The 18,489-nt window shown below is 34.2% G+C and overlaps 2 protein-coding genes across 9 annotated transcripts; both read right to left on the bottom strand.

Moving 5' to 3' along the window:
* Positions 1-336: 336 nt before the first annotated feature.
* LOC7490072 (DNA repair protein REV1) lies at positions 337-9,884 on the bottom strand. 7 transcript variants are annotated; one of them, XM_024608745.2, is made up of 12 exons: positions 9,598-9,884; positions 9,180-9,324; positions 8,985-9,100; positions 8,819-8,895; positions 7,658-8,145; positions 6,604-6,747; positions 4,051-6,167; positions 3,502-3,562; positions 2,737-2,925; positions 1,591-1,683; positions 1,106-1,454; positions 337-1,002 (listed from the first exon to the last, which is right to left on the bottom strand). In XM_024608745.2, exons 1-9 carry the CDS (start codon positions 9,783-9,785, stop codon positions 2,884-2,886), a joined length of 3,378 nt encoding a protein of 1,125 aa, XP_024464513.1. In that variant the 5' UTR covers positions 9,786-9,884; the 3' UTR covers positions 337-1,002; positions 1,106-1,454; positions 1,591-1,683; positions 2,737-2,883. The 7 variants fall into 7 exon arrangements, with proteins under 7 accessions (XP_024464513.1, XP_024464512.1, XP_052311826.1 ...); XM_024608744.2 differs by having other exon boundaries at positions 337-984; XM_052455866.1 differs by having other exon boundaries at positions 1,106-1,393.
* Positions 9,885-11,693: 1,809 nt separating this feature from the next.
* Positions 11,694-13,752, bottom strand: LOC7457564 (transcription factor bHLH113). 2 transcript variants are annotated; one of them, XM_052455864.1, is made up of 5 exons: positions 13,095-13,752; positions 12,886-13,017; positions 12,706-12,771; positions 12,463-12,564; positions 11,694-12,209 (listed from the first exon to the last, which is right to left on the bottom strand). In XM_052455864.1, exons 1-5 carry the CDS (start codon positions 13,431-13,433, stop codon positions 12,039-12,041), a joined length of 810 nt encoding a protein of 269 aa, XP_052311824.1. In that variant the 5' UTR covers positions 13,434-13,752; the 3' UTR covers positions 11,694-12,038. The 2 variants fall into 2 exon arrangements, with proteins under 2 accessions (XP_052311824.1, XP_024464510.1); XM_024608742.2 differs by having other exon boundaries at positions 12,463-12,561; positions 13,095-13,750.
* Positions 13,753-18,489: the final 4,737 nt, after the last annotated feature.

Below are 18,489 nucleotides of genomic sequence, written 5' to 3'. Positions count from 1 at the left end.
GATGTTTGATTATAAAATAAATTAGAAATCCTTTATATGATGTTTGGGTAGAAAAAAATGAACTAGAAAAACAACATTTTAGAGCGATTAAACTTTCTAAAATAGTAAATTTTTTAATTATTAGTTTTTTTTAGGCCTCATTTATTCAATGGAAAATAAACTTGGAAAATGAATTCTTTTATTATATTAAAAATGATTCGAAAACACTTTATGATCTCTTTGATGTACATTGAAAAATCAATTGCAAAAGCTGACATGTAACCTACAAAATGAAAAGTGTTTCCCATACCTCAAACCAATATCTAAATATAAATATTCCATAACTCGAATGAAGTATATCTTAATCATTATTTATTTATAATTAATATTGCAAATTAAAAAAGAACAAACATTGATGAACAATAAACTTCAAAATAGTTTAAATAGTAGTAATATGTACCGAGCAAAATGAGAAAGTGTTTTCCCAAGTTTAAAAGAGGAAAACACAAAACCCTCTAAAACCCTTGTGTTTTCGTTTTACTGGACAACACATTCTATTGACTTATTTTCTAAGTCACCGTCCACCGAACGGTCGGAAAGCGTCTAAAGTGTTTTTTAGAAAACCACTTTAATACAAACAAACAAGGACTGAATATTAATGCTCATGGTTAACTAAGATGCTAGTTAAAACGTTGTTACCATCTCCATGCCGCAGGGGTAATGGCGGATTCGGTTAGATTTTCATTCAGGATGAAGGAACATGAAGAAGAACTTGAATGCCGGTAGCTTTCATGCAGCATAAATAGTCACCAACCACCAACAATGCAGATTTTTTAACTGGAGCACCAAACCATCAAGAAGACGATTCATTATCGGTGCTGCATCAAACCCATCTAACTCAACTGGGCGACTTTGTAACATCCTTTGCACTTCAATGGATTGAACTGACACACTGTGATGATGCACATGTCTATTGATCTGTTCCTTCAATCGCTAAAACTATTTCTGAAATTTAAGACCCCACTGTGCTTAGCAATTCGGAAGGAACCATTTAGTATATTATAATCTGGATTTTCTATAAATCGAGGAAATCTGTGAGGATTCACACCAGGAAGAAAAAGGCTACCTTTAAACTGAGGTGTTTCCGAGGCAATGCTCATGGGCCACCAGAAACTGCACAAGGGTGGTTATGAAAATGAAATGCACCAAGTGCTGGCACCAATGATCCAATTGTAGCACAATGAACACTGGGATGTGCAAGCCCGGTTCTGACCCATTCCACTCAGTTTGGATAGTTTCCCCAAAGTTCCGGGTCAACCTTTCATAAACACAGGCCCAAGTTCTTCAGGTTGATTACAGAAATGATCCTCCATATCAACATCAGGCGTGCCCAATAAGTTATAAATACTCGGGCCTGGAGCAATAATACCAATCTTAGAAGGCTTAAATGACTAAAGCATTCCAAAACCACATAGCTGCAATTGGCAAAAAAGGGATGAAAATCAAAACCTTCCAGAAACACATGATTTTTTATCTGAATGCATTATAAATAGTAACAGTGATAGCTATAATATCCAGTGATTCAGGATATACTTTCAATCGGGGAATCACCTGCAAGATTGGTAATGAGTCTCAAGCCAAGAGCACACGTGCAACTCCATTCAAAGATGAGTGCAGATCAGAAGTTCAATCATCTCTGGGAACCTGAGATGAGAAACCAAAACCATGGTTAGCAAATTTGTGCTAAACTAGGTGTTAACAATCATTCTTCATGATAGCAAGATGGATCGATCAAATTTCAAACTCGCAGGCTCACGGCTATCAAATATGAATTCATGCAATCATTAAATGGCATGAAATCAGCAAAGCTTCATGTTAAAATCCAGTGATAGGTTAAGAAATCAGACCATCATTGAATGAAATATTAATTTATGAGAACACATACGGTACTCAACTAAGATGGTTGGGCATTCTGGGAGAGACTAATCATGCAGGCACTTTCACAAAGATAAAGCTTATGGCACAGTCATGGAAAATCACAATAATGTTGTGGTTAGCTAAGCTGTGCAAACACCCCCTAAATTAAAGCTTTTTTGATTGACACCTTCAAATGTTGCAGTGATTTGACTAACACTATTCTGTTCTATTCTGTCCATTCTAGCCATTAAAAACACCACGTTCAAGCCACGTGTTATCCTCAAAACACCAAGAAAAACGATAAAAAAAATTGATTTCTTCATGATAATTTGATCATAACACAGCTGAAAATTAATGGCTTGATTTCTTCTTATAAGTTTTTTATTATTTTTAATATTTTATAGAAAAACACATGCCACTCATATTATATAATGGAAAATGGACAGAATCTAACTGAAAGGGTTTCAAGCAAAACACCCTATAGTTCAGGGTTTAAATCAGGGGGGGGGGGGGGGGACTGTAAAGAGGCATCTGTCATAAAGACAAATAATTTCGAGAACATTTGTATGGATTAGCCTGTTGTGATCATCAATAGAAAGGTGTGGTAAGACAAAAATCCAAGAAATTCATTCATCCAGATGTTTGGAGTAAGAACAAATTTAACAGGAAGAAATACTTTTAAAAGTAGTGTATATGCTTTTATGGTCACAAGATAAAGCTAGAAGTTTAGATGCAAATGCTAGAAACTTGGACTTCTAAAACTTCAAAGCAGAGATCCATGGATCCTAAGAAAATCAGCAATATATAATCCAAGCTACTAACTATCAGATTTGATCTTACCTTTAGGGTTGGTTAACAATGTGAGACCCCAAATTGGGATAGCAAAGTAATTGGTTGATAACTCTTCCCCATGAATTGCTTCACTTTACAACTTGTAGGAAATGAGTGGAGTTAAGAAGTCCTTTCAGAAAGGCTGTAATAAATATGTTAAATATGCAAACCTCCTCCATAATTTTCTCCAACAGATGCCTAGAAGATTGAGGTCACAAGAACAGGAAGTCAGAATTCCAATTGTGGATTAAAAGAAAATAAAAGAAAAGAGGCTCATAAGTCATAAAGGCGTAAAAAAAAGTGGAAGAAGGGAAGAACAAATGAAGACCTCAAAGTAAAATTAAAGCTACACCAAGTTCAACTTCCTAAAGTGCAAAATCTTCAGCAAGAAATACTATCCAATGGAACAAATGATGAGATGCTAGGACACAATATAAGCACAAAAGGATTAAATTCTTATTGTGCATGAAAAAAGTAAAAAAACACTTGAAATAAATGACAATCAGCACAAGAACATGCAATAATTACTTTCAATGGGGCAACAGGTCCTGATAGGGTATTATAAAATCAAATATACAACTTGGTGGAACCACAAAGCATTGTTAAATCATAACAAATCTTCTAACCAACTGTCATATAAATTATTCATACACATCTCAAATAAGAATTTTATAGAGAAACTGTATGCATCATTATATAACCACAATAAAATTGCATCCACGATAAATGCAAAACATCTACAACAGAATCAATAAAAAAAGTGGGTGTGCTAACCTGAAGGTAAGGAAAGACGATATTGTATACTTGTAGGAGGAATTTTGACTTGGTCGACAACCTGAGGCAAGATTGAAGTTTCATTTGCGATAAATATCAAAGATTTGAAGAAGAATTTGCCATATAAATAAAGAGAACAAATCCAGCAGTAGTATAGCTTATTAAGACCAGAAATAAAATGGCATCATCATTCATGAAGCCCAATATTGCCAACATAATTATCCAAGCCACACTTAACATCAGCACTAAAATCAAAATTAAACACGAGAAACAGAGAAATTTACATACAAGACTATGTCAACATGATAGACCAACTACAAAAGGCGGTAACAAAATGCAATGCTTAATTGTGCATTACCAATACCTTTTTCTTTATAATCAATCTTACCAAACCCAACTTGCAGAGGAAAGAACTAGTTGCACCTACTCTAGCAACAATAACTTGCAAACGAAGGGAACTGGAGAGAAGCAAGAACTACAGGTGCATATGTGCACACGCACATGAGACAGAGACACACAGAAAGAGACCAATCAGATACATGCACATACCTTCTAAGAAGACAGAAACAAACATAAATTTCTTCGAGGTCTAGCTCCGTCTTTAGTTTAACATATTGCTTGAAAAGCTCACACAAATCATATGTAGCTTCCTCACCACAAGCATCACCATTTTCATCCAAAGGATATAGACATTCAGAAATTATGCGTTGCAGTATAGGAGATAGACTTCCAGTTGATCCCAATTTGTAATACAACTCTGCCAAAGTCTTTAATATCAAGCAGCTGCTGACTGTGAACTTATCAACCCACTGTGGGGGGCTCCCAATCCAAAGATTAGTATTCAAAACAGAGGCAATGGAATTTGATTGATTCTCAGTGATATTAATAATCAAAGTTCCCTCAGGATTTTCTGAAAGAGGGTGTGATCCAGCATTTGAAGTCAACTCTTGTTTTCTGTGCGCAGGAAGCTGTCCAAGTATGTCACCTCTCAATTCTTCTGGCAATTGTTGTAACACTGATACATCCACTTGACTTAGAGATAAAGGCATTAAATCAGTGTTGTTAGGGCTTACAGAGGAAATGGCCTCATTCTGCAATCCAGCCCCAGAAGGTGCTGCTTGTGCTTCCTCAATCATATGCTGTTTTGCCCTATTTTCCACCATTACAAAGTCAAGGGGAATCATATTAGATGCAAGAGGTCCCTCACCACCGTCAACTGCAAGCTCTTGCCCTTCAGCTGAAGGGGTGCTAGGATAACTGTTGATGTTTTCACTTGCAACACTGCTTTTAGCAATGAAATCTGTTAACTTCCCTCCATAAATTTCATTTAACTCAGAAAAAAGTTCTGCTGGAAGACTCTTGACAACTCCCATATCAAGATGAGATAAAGGTGGTGGTGCTGAAATACCACTTGATGAATTGGTGTCCACTTGAGCAGAAAACCCAGTCTGGTCAGGAAATAATTGACCTGAAGTTCCAATCATGTTCTTCACCTCAGAATCTATCCTAGCCCTCTCTTTGTCCATACTGTTGATGCTACACCCTTTTTCAGTAGTTGCTGAGGAAGAGGTGAGCCATGACCTCAAAGAGTTTCTTTCAAGCACTTGTTTAGAAGGGTCTGCATTTTCAAGCTTGGAAACTTGCAAGCCAACACCCCGAATGTCCTTGACATCCAAGCAGAAAGACCCAAAGAGCTGCTTTGTTATCCTTTGAAGAGCTTCAACATCATCAATAGCAATAGGAACTGTCATGGAGTGGCTCAGATTCTCACAGTCCCCGCAGCCCATATATTTAGCAGGTTCACCGGCATCTTTTCTTCTCTTCTTTATCTTAAGGGTAAATGTGCGCCCTTGCACTCTACATCCTTGCAAACGGAAAGAAACCTCCTTGCAAAGATTTAATAGGAAACATTGACTATCTTGCAGATCCTTGAACCTGACACCCCAGTTGACTTCAGCACCTATAGTCTTGCTTTCCTGAATGTTACCAACCAGTCTATTATCAACTCCTCTACTATAGTTCCACAACATTTCTCCAGTTTTCAGTCCAAAATCCTTTTGAAGAGATTCCTTGGAAATCAGGCGTAACTGTCCACAAGTCCAAACATTTTGCTTCTTCAACTTCTCCTCCAAAACGTGCCCTATTCCTGGAAGTGCCTTAATTGGAAGTTTGTGTAGATACTCATCCACACTTACTGAAGGGATATAGCATTGACCATTGGGTTTAGCACTTCTAGTGGCAAGTCGAGCCATGAGCATATTCCCAGCTATCCCAGCACTTGCAGTGCATCCTGTTGTGTCAAAAATCTCTTTCCTTATTGTTGAAGCTAAAAGCTCAGGATCTCCCATATCTTTTTCCGTGATGTCTAAAAATGCTTCATCACAGCTTATGGCCTGCACTTTGTGGCAGTGCTTATGCAAGATGTTGTAAAGCTGATCAGCTACTTCTTCATAAGCTTTGAAATTGTAAGGGAAAATGACTAGTTGCGGACAAAGGGCTTTGGCATCTCTAACGAAAATCCCAGCCTTAACTCCATAGTTTCGGGCAGGGTAGTTTGCCGATGAAATTTCAGCTGTTCCTTTTGGGTTGTCAGAATGGCATACTGCTACAGGCTTATCATGTAACTCTGGATGATTCCGGATGACTACAGAAACAAAAAAGCAGTCCTGTGCAGCATATAAAGTCAATGACCATCATGAAAACAAATGGGAAGACAAAAAAAATATCTAAAAGACATCCAAGTCCAACTATTTTTACAGTTCTGAATCTCATACTACTACTAAATCAACAGTGCTTATATGCTAAAATTGAAAATGGTGATAGGGTGGAACTATTGGACAATTCATGCCAGCCTTAAGAGATAACATATTCTCAATGCAATTATCAGGTCTTGTGTTCCAAATATACCCTAGCCCTTAAACAATTAGGAGAACTTATTTTTACTAGCATACTGAACTGTTTAGAACAAGGAAGATAGGCATTTAACTGTCAGTTTCCCGTTTCCCGTTTCCCGTTTCCAATTTCCACAAGCCTGGCACATGAGAACCTTAACTAATTCACAAGGAAAGAAGACACAAGCAGGAGAAAGTTCAAAAACAATACCATGTCAACATGGATAATAGTAGACTTGTTAGAATTATCAGAGGTGTTGAGATCTGAGCTTCTGCACTTAAATTCACTTGATGAGCTAGGAAAACGCTTTCGGTACCGACTTCTCCAGGTTCCTATGAAGTGCAGCCTTGAACTCTGCAAGAACCAAAGCTCGGTCAGCATATCACCAAAGAAGGCACCGTGGGAGTACCCAAAACTATCAACAAATTGAGGAATGGAAAATTCACAAGATGTCAAGAGAGTGATCACATGACAAAAATGACTCGTCAAGAAAATTATGCATTCAGTGTCCTTAGGTAGAAGCATTTGTGGATTCTACATGCATATGAATCTACAATAATAAATTTACTTTCCTAATAAACAGAATTAAATGCGCAAGGCCATAAACACATAGGATGGATACTGTGGAGAGGAACAGACTAAGAATAATAAAGTTATACAGTGATGGATGCCATGTCAGTACTCATTAGTAACAAAAATCTAAAAGGCAGACTTATAACAAAAATTCTGATACAGCAGGCTTGTGAGAACTGAGAAAACGATTGCATCATTGGTCAGTAACACCCAAATAGCTACTAGTCATTTTCAGTTTGGTGGCTGAAAATTTTTAGTATTTTAACTCTGATCTTTCAGGGAAAGGCTCAAGTACTGAGAAAGTTAAAGAAAGTATCAACCAAATGCCTCAACAATAAATATTTCTGCTCAGCATACACATAGGCCTGTATTACCATGACCTTTTGGCATAGCCAGACAAAACAAACCTTTTCGTTAGAAGAAAGAAAATCATATTAAGCTTAATGAGAGAAACATATAGATCTGCAATTACCAAACATTCAAACATCGATAAGGCATCAAGATAATAAACACAAAGATATACCAGAATAGTATTTACAATTTTAAGAGGACCAGCTCAGGTTCTAGGTAATCATTCATGCACGTGGTTTAAAAGAATAGAAATTAAAGGAGATAAAAACAGTAGAGAGGAAGCGCAGGGTGCAGCAATCTTCTTATTCAATAGTGCACAGTCAGTATTCTAATCGAGTACCTTAAAGTAATTCTCCACAAAATTGGGATCCCCAAGAGTTGAATGACGTCGATTTGAAGGCCCACTAGGTTCTGAACTCAGTGATCCATCCGAACGTTGATTGTGTAAGCAATAGCCACTAACTGAAGCAGAAAATAGATCTGGACCAGATTGATGCTTGCTGTTTACACTGTTTCCATATTCTGCATCACTACTACCAAATTCTGCCATCTTTACTTCTGCAGATTTTCCACTACTACCATTTAGCTCCTCGAGTTGATGATTAGGATCATCAAGTAGTTCGCCGGCTTGCTCGGCAAATCTCACGGGTTCATCCACTTCGGAAATATACACATCCTTTGTGGTGCCACCCTTCAAAATTGGATCCAGGTTCACTTGACAAACTTCATCGGTCAAAACATTCTCCGGGACTGGGTTACTTTTCAGGGTAAAGAAGGCTGATAATTTTGGTTGGTTATTAGCAAGCTGGTTGAGCTGGTAAGGAAACCCTAGCAACAGCACAATAAATTCCATAGAGTCAAGATGTATGAATTTAACATACTTTAACTCCTCAAACATCAGAGAAAGTGAGAGGGCAGAATCCGTTCAAGCCCACTCAGGGCAATGGCTGGCTCATCAAATTTGAAACTTTATTAGTTATACCATTTTGCCAAAAGAAATTTACATTTCAATCATTATCAAGGCCTCTCACGGATTATTCATTAGATTTTGATCAAGATATGTCTGTTATTGACATGCTGAGTATTAACAAGTTAATGTCAATACAAGTAGGTGGACAATATTTCTGCAAAAAAAAAAAAAAAAAGGCACCCCATTGCCAAGTAACAGTCAAACTCTTCTTTCGAAAGAAGGACAACACATTCACCTATTTCAATTCTTTTAATAAATTTTTAAAAAAAACACTTCCCTGACTGCCCCCGCCCCTGCAATTTTTTCTAACAAAAGCAACGCTGCTTTTTTAAGCATTGATAGAGAAAACTAGGAGAATGCAACCTCAACATGGTTACCACTTACACTTAAAAATCCTCTAATCCTTTATCTGATACATTTCTCTTTAGAAAATTAGATTTGGTACGTTCTCTTATTGCTTATTTCTACTCTCCATCGAAGAACTATGCCATCTATAATAATAAGTCAAGATCAACAAAACAGGCAACTTACAATTCAAAAGTTTGTTAGCAACAATGGAATCCAAAATCCATTCAGGTTTGACCACTGGGAGCCCACCACTAAATGACCTGCATTGGATTACCAGCAATGAAAAGAAAAATTAATTCCAATTCCATGTTTATTAGTTTTAGAAAATAAAACCAATAACAGTGTGAACCTCAGGTTCTTGATTTTACTATCGGGAAGACTGCTACAGATTATATGCGTAACTTGATGCCTAGAAAAGTAATTCGCAAATCGCCCACCATACTTCAACATGTAAGCTCGCAGTTCCTGAAGCAGATGTAAATATCAAACACAAATTCAAACAGTAAGGAATCGCAGATTAAAACGAAATGTATGAAAAATTAACCTGGTTCGAAGGAATTGTGAAACCATCAATAAAAATAGAGACTCCTTGAAAAATCAGCTTCCCGGAACTCGAACCAGGATGGGAAGAAGTGGAAGCCTCTGCTTCAAATTGGTGTTGAAGCTTCCTATTCTTCTCTACCATATAACTGCACCCGATTTTATTTTATTTTATTGTCAAACATTACAATTATAACACAAATACACGATCAACAAAACATTATTCACAAATTAAGTTCCATTAAATCTGAATTATGTTTTTAAGAAATTATTAAGCAGCACATTAAAAAGAACGTAAGGCAACATGTTCATTTATGGTGAAATTCCAAGTTCTACAGAAAAATTAAATTATCAGAGAAAACTTGAAAATTATTATAAAAAAAAATGATATATATATATATAGAGAGAGAGAGAGAGGGGACCTGCCGAAATTGGAGAAAGGAGAGTTGCGAAAGGATGGGCGAGAGGAGGAGAGAGAGTTGGCACCCCGACCCATGCCGAGGGTTTTTTGCTTGCTATTTTTATTATTTGAAGAATTCGAATTATTCAAGCCTCTCTTTGATTTTCGACTTGAATTGGCAGAGGAGGATCGCGAAGAATCAAAACTCATTTTCTTTCCGTTTTTACTTTTTTTCTTTAGGTGTGATAGATATACAGAGAGAATCCGAATGGAGTGCGGAAGAAGCTTTTTGACTCCCTGTTGTTCGTGTGTTCTAAATTTTAAACGAAACGGCAAAAGTGAAGTCCTGATTTTATATGCAGGAGATACGGGCCGTTTGGCCCATGGGCTAGTGGTTTTTTTAATAATCTGGGTGCTGAAATCGGGCCAGGCCAGGGCTGTGTGAGGGGATTGGTGTTTTTCCCTCTTTTTATTTTTTATCAATTGGGATTGATTTTTTAAAACCACTATATTTGCACTCGTATTATATGATTTTATTCTTAAGAAATCACCGCTATCAGAGTTTTGAAAAGTATAATGTTGATCTGTGTAGGCTCCGGACGTTGAGAACTTAAAACACCACCACCAGTCTACAAATTGATACTTAATCTTTAATTTTAATCATTTGATATTTTTTATTCTAATGTGATGTTAATGACCGGTGAATTCTGAAAATCAAACGGTTCGAAAATATGAATCCGGGCTGGTAAAGGAAAGAGTGTGTATTCAGTATTTCACCTGATTAAGAAACTGTTGAGAAGTGCAGTGACTTTAGTTTTTTTTTTATGTTTTGTAAAAGTATATTTATCTATATTAAATTAATGTTTTTGTGTATTTTATTATTATTTTGATGTATTAATATTAAAAAATTAAAAAAATATTTTAATATATTTTTAAATAAAAATACTTTAAAAAATATTTTGAACCACAACTAAATTGGCTTCAATTCTATTTGTTTGAAATATAATCTCGTTTTTTTTTATCGCGGTCTTTTTGTGACGAACAATGAATTTTAGAAAGAAATATTTTTTCTTTATTTTAAATTATTTTTTTGTATTTTCAAGTCGTTTTAATGTATTGATATCAAAAATAAATTTTATAAAATAAAAAAAAAATAATGTATTTTTAAACGAAAAATATTTTAAAAAGTAATTGATAACACGGCATCAAACAAACTCTAAAAAATATGTGAAAAGGAATTAAATAAATGAGATAAATTAATATTGTAAAAAAAACTGAAAGTAGAATAATATGTTGGTCACATCAAAGAGACAAGGCACCATTTCAAAACCTATTCCCTTCATGAAAATCCAAATCAACACTAACCAGAAAAAAAAAAAAAAAACAATGGAGTTTCATTTATATTGGTGGTGTCCTTGCTCCTGGTGCTTATTTTATTGCGTTTGAAACCATTTATGAACACTTGCCATCTCAGGCTGTGTTGACTTCTTATATGGCCGCCCTGCAATGGCATTCGAAAGGATTTATTTGCAGAGAGGGTGTCAATATAATCTCATGTACAAGATAACCTGGCCATGCTTCCTCGTCACAAATGTCTAGCTAGAATTTTTCGAGGGATTTCCTTTCTCATAATATTTCCCATTTGGTTAGATCAATTGCTTGCCAGTTGCCAATAATCATATCATTTCATGCACATTAAGTTAAGAAGAAAAATTATTTTAAAAAAATTATTTTAATATATTTTCAAATTAAATATACATTAAAAATTATTTTAGGAATTGCTTTGTTTCGAACGCACAATCTTATTATGGCATAATGTAGGTTGCACTAATAGAAACAATCGTAAACACTTAAAAAAAAAAATAGATTACACTGTTGAAAATATAAAAAAAAAAATTCCCTCAAAAATAAAAAATAATGTTCGGATATTCAATTGCATTATTAATAACAACACGGTCTTTGCATGGTTCCCAGCTGTACAGACAAGAATTATTTTATTTTCTCTCCAGATATTTTTAAACTACGCAAGTTTGTCAAATATTCTTTTTAACACGTATTAGTTTCAAAAAAACTTCGACCTGAGGGTTAAAAAGTAAATACTCCAGGTAAAAGAAACAATTAGACAAGCAACCAACCCTTCTTACCAAAAATGGCATTGATATCAGTAATGCCGGGAACATTTACAGGTGTGATCCATGTTAGAAAGCTAACTATGCCAAAGAGGCTGCCACCCCAAAACAAAGAGAGCCCTTCTCCACCTTCCAGTACCTTCCCAAAAGTCTCGCCTAGTTTACATCAAAAATAGGCAGAGAACCCCTTTGCACCCGACGCTTGGTTCTTCTCCACCATGCACGAGTCCTTTGGTATTTTTACTACCATGTCCGTTTACCCTTTTTGACCCTTTTCCACCTTGAGCTACCTGGCTCTCAAAAATATAGGCAGATAATTAACTATTAGAATAGATTACTGTTTACTTGATGAGAATGATGGGTGGTTTTTTTCAGTAGTAGCAGGTGACCAGAAATCAGCACCATTGCTGCTTGCCAGGTGAACGGTGCAGTCCACTGGGACAAGACACAGCCCCCTGCTGCTCAGATTCTTTATTGGCTCCTTTACTCCAATCCCTCCGCCTTCCTAGCATGGTTTTACCATAGTAAAAAAAAATAACAGAAGGCCATGTCAATATCAATACTAATAGCAGTCTGACTCTTTACCACAAAGGCAAATTTGTTTCACCATGGTCAAAATTTTCACTTGATCCGTGTGATCTAGTCAAAGAGTAAGTGGGACCTACTTAAGGTGGATCCAGATGCTAAGATGTGGATTCATATAGTCGTTTTTAAGATAGGTAAAAAAGGACAAAAAATGATTGTACTTTGGTACTTACAGGTAGATTTTGCAGGTAAGGAGAGCACAGGACCTTAACCTGATCTTGCAGAAACCTGATATATCCCATCGCTTCATGGAGCACTGAAGCTGTGTCTGTCTGCTAAATTTCAATTCCCAATGACATCTTTACTTAGCATGAAGCCAAAGCCAATTTTCATCATAAAAAAATTCTTTGAACTATACAGAAAACAATCCTGACCAAATTAAATATAGAAAAATAACTTAATTGTGCAGTTCGGACCTTGCCAAAGGGGGATACAAGCTGTTGCAATGAAGTGATTCTGTCTCCCACCTTCTCTCTCTTCACCTGTCAGTAGAAGGAAATTAAGCTGATCAGTGCACTTTCGTCAAAATTAAAGAATTATATGCAGCGTGCATGCAGGTATATCCTAGAAATTAAGAAAAAACTATAAACCGTAACCTTAGCATTTCCGGTTGACCTGGGATTCTCAGTTTTGGTCTTTTTGCTGGTTCTCTGGCTAGGCAAATTAGTTTTGGCTATGGTGTTAGTACTCTTCGCTGTTACTTCTTGGCTTGACCCATTTCTTTTTCTCTGCAAAACTAGCAAGTATAAAGAGAAGACCAGAAAAATCCAAAAGCAAAATAAACAAATTTCAACCAGATACTAACATTTGATTTGGAGACGGTACTGATTACATTAACAGTACCGTTGCAGTTGTTACCAGAAGAAGCTGAAGATGAGTCACTGCATGTGACTCCAGAGATTTGAGGGGTAGTCTTTGTTGCTTCACTAAACATCACAGTTTCACTTTCATTCTGATGGGTATACCCCCCGAAACAAAGCATTCTGGGAGACTTTCCAGTGGAAGAGAAACGTGAGGCATGGGCCATATCAACACCAGCACCCAGTTCATCATCATCATTAGAGAAGAGCAGCTCAGACAAACTAGGAGGATTGCCCTCTGCTACAAGATGGCTCCCCTCAAGAAAACTCTCACTCCCAGACATCTAAAACAAAGCCTAGAATCACGAAGAATACAGTGTGTAACAAATGGCGTTCTTTGTTTGTGTGAGTGTGGTGGTGTGGTCAGGACAGGGGCAGCAGCCGTTACCTTAGAGAGAGTGAAGTGACCACTGTGTTGTGTAGTATGGGAGTGAAGTTTGTGGGGGCCTGGGATATTTCCAATACTGGCTTTGGGTTTCGGAGTGTTTCAGTCAACCACGCCTAGCCCGAGAAAACCGTGGTTTAGTCCTTCAAAGCATCCGGTTTGGTTAAAACCCTGTTAGCTTTCCTTCTTTCTTTCATTGCTTGGCTCAGACACCAGACTAGTCACGACCATGCACCGACTGGTGCTGGTTAATACGAAACTGACTAGACTCGACGTGTTTTCACAAACTATTAAAATAAAGAATTTCTAATTTTTAAAGAATTTTTAAATAGTTTTTTATTTAAAAAATTTAAATTTGATAATTTAAATTTTTTTTATGATTTTAATATGATAATATTGAAAATAAAAATAAATCTAAAAAAATATTACGCTACCACCCCACGCCCCTGTCAAGGGTAATTAGATGCCTTTTAGTATGCAGTGGTATTAATTAATTAATGAATTTTGCACAAGTTAAAGAGCATTAAAATTATAGATTGAGTAGCAATCCTTAAAAACTTGTGAATTATCTCGCTCTTATAATCATGGCATCCTTGAACATTGCCAGCTGGACATGATTTTTTTTAAATCTGAGGGACCAGCATTACGTGTTCCACTCGATTGATATGAGACTAAACACCTATCCTTTATCCGAGCATTCGTCTTGTAAATAGTTATTTGCTACTTTATTGTTCTGTGTTACACCTTGGATTAAAATTTTATTGTGCATGACAAAAAAAAAATTTACTCAACATTATAAAAAAAAATTCAGTTTGTAAATAATTATTTGATATTATTATTAAATATAACAATAAATCTTGAAATTTTTCAATTTAACTTCTTGCCTGGTATGAATTTAAAATTAAATCTTGTAAGGATTAACATGACCAGAAAAATAAATATTTAAATTTTCGATTTAACTTCTTGTAGGATATAAGTTTAAAATCAAACCATGTAAAGGTTACATCGACATAACCATTCAACTTAATTAGTTCAGAGACAACTCATCCGACCACTAAAAAGAATCTAACAAATAAACCAAGAAAAAAAATGATAGAATTAACAAGAAAAAAAATCTTGAATCAACTTATTGTCTAGCTTTAGTTTAAAAATAAACTGTGTGAAAATTGTCCTAAATGACTCAATCTTCTTGTTGCTTCAAAGACAACCCGGCTCGTAAATAAAAAAATCTGAAGATGAAATTTAAAAAAATTAAAGAAAAAAACTCCATCTAAATTTCTTAACTGACTTGAATTTAAAATTAAATTATACGAGAGTCATTTTAATATAAGTTAATTAATTTGATAAATTTAAAGATAATTTATATAATTATTAAAAAAAATAAGGAAGAGATTAAAAAAAATAATAAAACTGAAAAAAAAGGTTGAAAAAAAAAAAAGGAGTTCGGGTTAAAAACAAAAATGAGCCTTGTTGCTGTAGACATGAAGTGTTGAACTCCGTAAAGTATACAAAAAGTTTCGGATTTGACTCGACTGTTAAATAACTTTGTTACTGACATTATCGCTGCAAATTATAATTCAAGATAAGTACGAGAAAAATAGTATTCATCAGTGAATAGTCTATTTTAAGTTAAAATGGAATGTAGCTGGTATTTTTATCCAGCAGTTTTTTAAAGAAATTTTTTATTTTTATTTAAAAATATACATCTCAAATTAAAGCTCCATTTCCTTATCTATTTTTTTTCCTAGAAAAATATATATTTTATTCTCAAATAATACCCATGAGCATATTTTATAGATTATGCATTTTAGATCATTCTAGATGTCATACCAGCGCGATGCCGCAGACTTGTGGCATGTTTGTGCGTTGTTGTGGATTTGTAGAAAAAAAAATTGTATGGAGAAAAACTATTGCAATTCACAATGTTTTCAATGAAAAAACTACAAAGTTAAATTCTTAACCAGATTAATATTTAAAAAATAAAATGAACAAAAAAAACTTTGGGGAAAATCATAAAAAAAACAAAAAGAAAAAAAAAACATGTAGAGAAACACTGTAACAATCTACAATGTTTCATGAGTAAATCTACCGTTGTAATTCTAAACCAACTCAATATTAAAAATAATAAAATCGATAAAGACAATTTAAAAAAAAATCATAACAAAAAAAAATCATGTGGAAGAACACTGTAGCAATCCACAGTGTTTTAAAGAAAAAAACTACAAAGCTACTCACCCAGCTCAATATGAAAAAAATAAAATCGACAAAGACAATTTTGGAAAAACAAATCATAAAAAAATGAAAAAAAAACCATGTGGGGAACACTATAGCAATCTACAGTGTTTTAAAGAAAAAAAACTACAAAGCTAAATTTTCAATCAGCTCCATATTAAAAAAATAAAATCAACAAAAACAATTATGAAACAAAAATACAAAAAAAATTTTAAAAAAACAATTTTGGAAAAACAAAATGGAAAAAAAAAACACGTGGGGAAAGTTAAAGCTGGATTATCAACCAGCTCAATATAAAAAAAAAATCCGCCAAAGATAATTTTGGAAAAAAAACATTGGGGAAAATACTGTAGCAAAACAAAAATCATGTGGGGAAACATTGTAACAACCCACAAAGTTTTAAAGAAAAAAACTACAAAACAAAATCGACAAAGACCATTTTGGAAAAAAAAAAGAAGAAAAAAATTCATAAAAAAAATCATGTAGGGAAACATTGTAGTAATCCATACTGTTTTAAAGAAAAAAATTACAGAACTAAATTTTCAACCAATTCAATATTAAAAAAAATCGACAAAGATAATTTAAAAAAAAAACATAAAACAAAAAAGAATAAAAAAAAGAAGAAGACAATCTTGAAAAAAAAAAACATGTAAAACCCTAGAAAAGAAAAAAAAAATACAAAAATAAATGAACAAAAACAAAAAAAAACAAAAAAAATGAAAAAAAAAGCATGTGGCGTGGGGAAAGCTAAAGTACTTTCCCCATGCCTTTTAGAATATTAATTAATATCATAATTCATGGGGTAATTTTTAATATTATTATACAAACTATAATATTATTTGGAAACAATTAAAATAAAATAACATTTTAATAATTTTATTTATTGTGAATTTAAATAAAAAAAAACAAGAAGAAATATAAAAGAGATCAGGCTAAGCTACGATTAAAACAAAAATAAAAAAGTTTCCAACTACCTTTATAAAACTCTATTATTAATACAAATTCCTTAACATAAAAATCAATTATTTTCATTACGTACTAGTAGACAACCGAATATCTTTCCATTTTCTCTTGTTTTTTAATGTCCTTTGCTCTTTGCCATCGACATACAGGGATCATATGCAAATTAAATAAAATTTATGATATAAACATAAGATCTTTAAAAAATAAAAACCAAATATATAAAAATTTAAATTCCAGGGATAAAACTATAGTTTTTCGTTTATTGAACAATAAAAATGAAATGCCTTTTTTGTTGTCATTTCAATTTTTCTACAACAACGAATTTATTTTTTATTTTATAATATTTGTCAAAGAACCATCTCAACCCAATAGCTTAAGCTGTTAGGTGAGGTCCCAGGATATGATCTATATTATTCTCTAACACACCCCCTCAAGTGAAAGCCCTTTGGGCTTGAAACTTGCACAGGCCCACATTACCTTGTGCTTAATTTTTATCAAATAAATGGGGATGGTGAGATTCGAACTCGTGACCGCTTGGTCATCAAAGCTCTGATACCATGTCAAAGAACCATCTCAACCCAATAGCTTAAGCTGTTAGGTGAGGTCCCAGGATATGATTTATATTATTCTCTAACAATATTGATGCTAGTACATCTAGAGATAATGATCATACAATAAAATAAAAATGAATTATAACATATAAATTGATGCTAACACCAGGTGTAACGATGAAATAACACATGAATAAAGCTGTGAGGACTAGAAAAATAAGCACCGTAAGAAATAAACAGTATCATTTAATCAGTTTTAATATTAATTTAAAAGAGTTTGATCAAGAGTATTTTGATCATTAAAATAAATAAAAAGACACTAATTAATTATTCATACCATTGCTGCTGCGAATTGGAATTCAAGGAATGACTGAAAACAAAAACCTCCCGATGCCATTTGAAGCAAAACCAGAAAAGAATCTACTCTAGCGTGTGAAATTTTGATCAAGATTTTCTAATAGTCAAACCAAAATAGAGCTCGTATATCTTGTGGTCAATCTTAAATTACACGGCGAGATTATCTCTGAGCTCGTCTTTAAAAATCATCATATAGCATTGAATTTGAGCTTCATTGTAGTTTTAAAAAACCATCTCAATCCAATAACTTAAATTTTTAGATGAGATTTCAGAATATGATTTATATTATTTTCTAACACGTACCCTTAAGTAAAAGCCCAAACTTAAAACTTGCACATGCTTATATTACCTTGTGCTTAATTTTTATCAAATAAATAAGGATGATGAGATTCGAACTCATGACCGTTTGGAAGCTTAAGCTGTTAGGTGAGGTCCTAAGAAATGATTTATTATTATCTAACACACCCTTAAAGTAAAAGTCCTTTGGGCTTGAAACTTGTACAGACTCATTTTACATTGTGCATAATTTTTATAAAATAAATGGGGATTGTGAGATTCGAACTCGTGATCACTAGGTTATCAAGGCTCTGATACCATATCAAAGAACTATCTTAACATAGTAACTTAAATTTTTAGATAAAATTATATAATATAATTTAAATTACAAAGGAAAAAAAAAATAGGATAACATTCGTGAGACTCCACTGAGAATGCCAGTAATATGTGGAGCTGATTGACCTTTGATGGGCGCGTGGGGGTTAAACATTCAGCTTTCATTACGTTGCAAAACTAACTCAAGAATGGGCCACGAGCTGTTTCTCAAGAAAGATCAGCCGCGCAGGAGAACCACAG

This window comes from Populus trichocarpa, chromosome 9, assembly GCF_000002775.5.
Source record: "Populus trichocarpa isolate Nisqually-1 chromosome 9, P.trichocarpa_v4.1, whole genome shotgun sequence".
Lineage (NCBI taxonomy): Eukaryota > Viridiplantae > Streptophyta > Magnoliopsida > Malpighiales > Salicaceae > Populus > Populus trichocarpa.
This window is presented reverse-complemented; position numbering and strand designations above follow the sequence as displayed.